This window comes from Nansenia antarctica (genome assembly GCF_963989245.1).
Source record: "Nansenia antarctica genome assembly, chromosome: 20".
Classification (NCBI taxonomy): domain Eukaryota; kingdom Metazoa; phylum Chordata; class Actinopteri; order Argentiniformes; family Microstomatidae; genus Nansenia; species Nansenia antarctica.
This window is the reverse complement of record NC_137693.1, coordinates 1,410,199-1,414,006: the sequence shown is the minus strand read 5'-3', so window position 1 is coordinate 1,414,006 and position 3,808 is coordinate 1,410,199. Positions and strand designations below refer to the sequence as shown.

Below are 3,808 nucleotides of genomic sequence, written 5' to 3'. Positions count from 1 at the left end.
ATTCCGCTCCCCCGGCTGTCTTCCCGTAATGGCCACTGAACACGGAACCCCTCCTGACGGAACACAGGTGGTGCTCTAGAATCACCACACACACAATGGGAAAAAGGTTCTGTTTCACTTGCCTGGGCTCAGAGAGAGCAGAATGGACGAGGTGGTGTGGTGCTTAGGGGTGATACGTGGTCTGGTCCACTGTGCTTTCAAGGAGTCCCACTGCTCCAGGCGAATTTGGGGGTTTGGCGCGGGGGTAACACGGGTGAACCCCCGATGGGACTGACTGGGTTCGACGCCGGGTCGGTTTTTAGTGCTGCCACAAGACCCTGTGTGTTGACTCTCCAACCCTAGACATGTTCAAAGTTGCCCTTAAAACCCACCTATTCACCATCGCATTCAACCTGTAGTAGCAGTTTCACTGTTTCTTGTTTTGTGTGTTTGTCTCTCTGGCTCTGTTCTGTTTGTCCCATTCCCTTGTAAAGCGACCTTGGGTTTGTGAAAGGTGCTATATCAATTGAAGTTATTATAATTATTATCATTATTATTATTAGAATTATTCTTATTATTAATGTGTAGTTGCTGCAAACGAGAGAACACGTCCTCACTCACACTCGCCCCTGTGAAAATAAGGGCGAAATAAATAAACGAATACATGAATAAATAAAGAAATATTCTATAATAATAATCCTTGCCGCGGGGGGCAACAATGTCGAGATGAATAAATATTGTTTGTGTTATCTGAGGTGGAAGCTGATTACCGTACCTTTGTAAACATCGGTCTCACACAAAGCCTCCCGTGACAAGGTGAGTTCAGTACTTTATTACATGAAGGTGTTTTGTTATCAGGGCAGCTCGTCCGGCTCCTCTGGGTGTGTGAGACCAAGGTGATCTTAGCCGATGTCCTCCACCGCTACGGCCCTCCTGTCGCACTGTCGCAGGGCCCAGAGGCTGCTGGGAGGAAGTTGGAGTCATCATATCACAACGGGTTTATTCACCGATAAAGAAAAAAAACGTAAAGTTTAACACGCGCAGACAACCGTGAGTTCAGAGCTCTTCTTCTTAAATTTCTATTAAAGTGGATTTGGATTAGAGGGGGGGGAGGTGGAGGGGGAGGGAGGGAGGGGGGAGGTGGGGGGGGAGATAAGGGCGCTGGATCTCAGGTGATGTCCTTGGCGCTGCAGAAAAAATTCAATCCCTGAAAAAAAAGAAGAAAAAAATATTTCTATTAGCTGAAATCCCTCTATCCCTCTCACCTGATGACTGCACCTCCTCCCTCTGCTCTCTCTCCATCACGCTCTCTCTCGCTCTCTCTCTCTCTCTCTCTCTCTCTCTTTCGCTCTCTCTCTCTCCATCACTCTCTCTCTCGCTCTATCTCTCTCTCTCTCTGCTCTCTCTCTGCCTCTCTCTGCCTCTCTCTCTCTACCTCTCACAGCTCAGCTTTCTATTATTTCACCCCCACTGCCCACCAGCCATGCATATAGGCCTTTATTGACATGGTCAGTTTGCTTTTGGAAATGGTTTCTCCCTCTTTCCCCCTTGGAAGGAGGCTATCTCTCTCCGCACGCAGAGGTGTCTATTTCCATACAAATTAAATGTGGAGAGGAAGAGAGACGTGAGAGTGTTTTAGGTGGAGGAGAGAGATACAGGCAGACAGAGAGGGAGAGGGAGAGAGAGAGGGAGACAGAGAGAAAGATACAGACAGAGAGAGAGGGGAGAGAGCGAGAGAGCAGTGAGAGAGAGAAAGGAGGGAAGGGAGAGTGAGTGAGGGAGGGAGAGAGAGAGACACACACACACACAGAACGCGACACTCCAGATGATTAATCATTGGCTGAGGGTTCTGTGATCCATGGCAACCGCCTGCATGTTAATAGGCTCCTCTTGACTGACTGTGTCACTCACATCCTTCCTGCTGCTGCCTGCCACTGCTGCCCTGCTACTGAACACACACACACACACACACACACACAATCCACACACACACACACACACACACACACACCACACCACACCACACCACACATACACACACAATCCACACAGAAATACACACAAACAAACAGACAGACACACACACTCACACATACTCACACTCACACACACACACACACACACACACGCACACACACACACACACAGTTTAATGCTTTATTTGGATTGACAAGTAGGATACATATCATGCAAGATCCAAATATCATATTTGTCAGCCAGCAGATGTGGGAACACAACACATACGTGGACGTAACTCAGGAAATATGCAGGAGCGGAAAGTACCGGCGAGCTAGCCAGATGTATAGAGGACCAGGGAGCTAGCTAGATGTATGGAGGACCAGGGAGCTAGCCAGATGTATGGAGGACCAGGGAGCTAGCCAGATGTATGGAGGACCAGGGAGCTAGCCAGATGTATGGAGGACCAGGGAGCTAGCCAGATGTATGGAGGACCAGGGAGCTAGCCAGATGTATGGAGGACCAGGGAGCTAGCCAGATGTATGGAGGATCAGGATGACTGGAAGCGCCGATGGAGGGCTCGTCCGAGGACGACCTAGTAGTAGTAATGGTGGACTCTTGGTCTAATCTAGACTCTTGGTCTAATGGTAGACTACACTCTTGGTCTAATCTAGACTCTTGAGTTTGTCACGTGGAGGGACCCGTGTTCAAACCCACCCTGCTGTCACCTATCGACCAATCACAGAGTAGCAATGTGTCGCTCTGTCATGTGGGATACAAATTAGTTTTGGGACATTACACTGACACTCAGCTCTCAGTTATTACAGAGAGAGCCCTGGCTCACGAACGCCAACCATTCAAATTACACTGAATGAGGCTAATCTAGGAATCCAAGAAGCAATTTGACAATGCTGCCTAATTAGCTTGCACAATGCAACATCGACAATGACATGCTGTCCAATTGCGTTATGAATAATTCATGCTTATTGTATTTCAGAGCCTCAATATTCCACAGCTCCGAGGCTGGGATGTGTGTGGAACGCTGGTATTGTGTGGTAGAAAAAGCGCTGCACGTTTTTTTCCACTATCCCCCCTAATTAGCGGGTAAGGCTTATTGTGACCGGCGGATGATCTGAACCTTCTAGAACTTTCCCACTGTGTGAGAGTTCTAGAACACTTAGTCATTCTGATAGTCGGGTGGAAACTTTACTTTTAAAGCTTTCAAACTTTTTAAAGCTATTTAAATATAATAAATAAATAAATAGGTATTTTTTTTGGGGGGGGGGGAAGAACCAGGTCATCCTGGTACTACCCTACCTCATGAATATACCGTATCTCTGTCAATAGAACTTTCTCGATTCTGGCCAGAACCAGAAGCATTATTAATGCGATGGCTGAAATTGCTCGGGGCAACTTTCTCCCTCTCCTTGGAGCTCCTTTACTTTAAGATGTTGATTCAAACAAGACCTGAAGGCAAATCTCTCCGAGGGAGAAGGAAACCTTTTCACCCCTGAGTTGAGAAATACGAGTGCCCTCAGGACAGCCGATGGATCTTCACATTAGATAGCGGCGGTGTTGAGCTAGCAGCAGCTGTGCTGCAAATCTGCTCGATGTCTTTCCTGAGGCTGATGCTCTCCAACGCAGAGCTTGTTGTTGCATCGATTAACTGCTCTTAACATCTTAACATGCCCGTAACATGTCCTTAACATGTCCTTAACATGTCCTTAACATGTCCTTAACATACTCTGTCCTTAACATGCTGTCCTTAACATGTCCTTAACATGCTGTCCTTAACATGTCCTTAACATGCCCTGCTCTTAACATGCCGGGGGCGGCTGGGTTGTCACAAGGTTGGCAGATCGGCGGTTCGAGT

The 3,808-nt window shown here is 47.6% G+C and overlaps 1 protein-coding gene across 1 annotated transcript in view; it reads left to right on the top strand.

Moving 5' to 3' along the window:
* Positions 1–888: 888 nt before the first annotated feature.
* sh3pxd2b (SH3 and PX domains 2B) overlaps positions 889–3,808 on the top strand; it is a gene marked incomplete at both ends in the record, with an annotated part of 27,155 nt that continues 24,235 nt past the window's right edge. The window contains one exon of the mRNA XM_080549958.1: positions 889–952. Within this exon, the coding sequence (XP_080406084.1) occupies positions 889–952 (64 nt within the window). The remainder of the gene's footprint in view (positions 953–3,808) is intronic.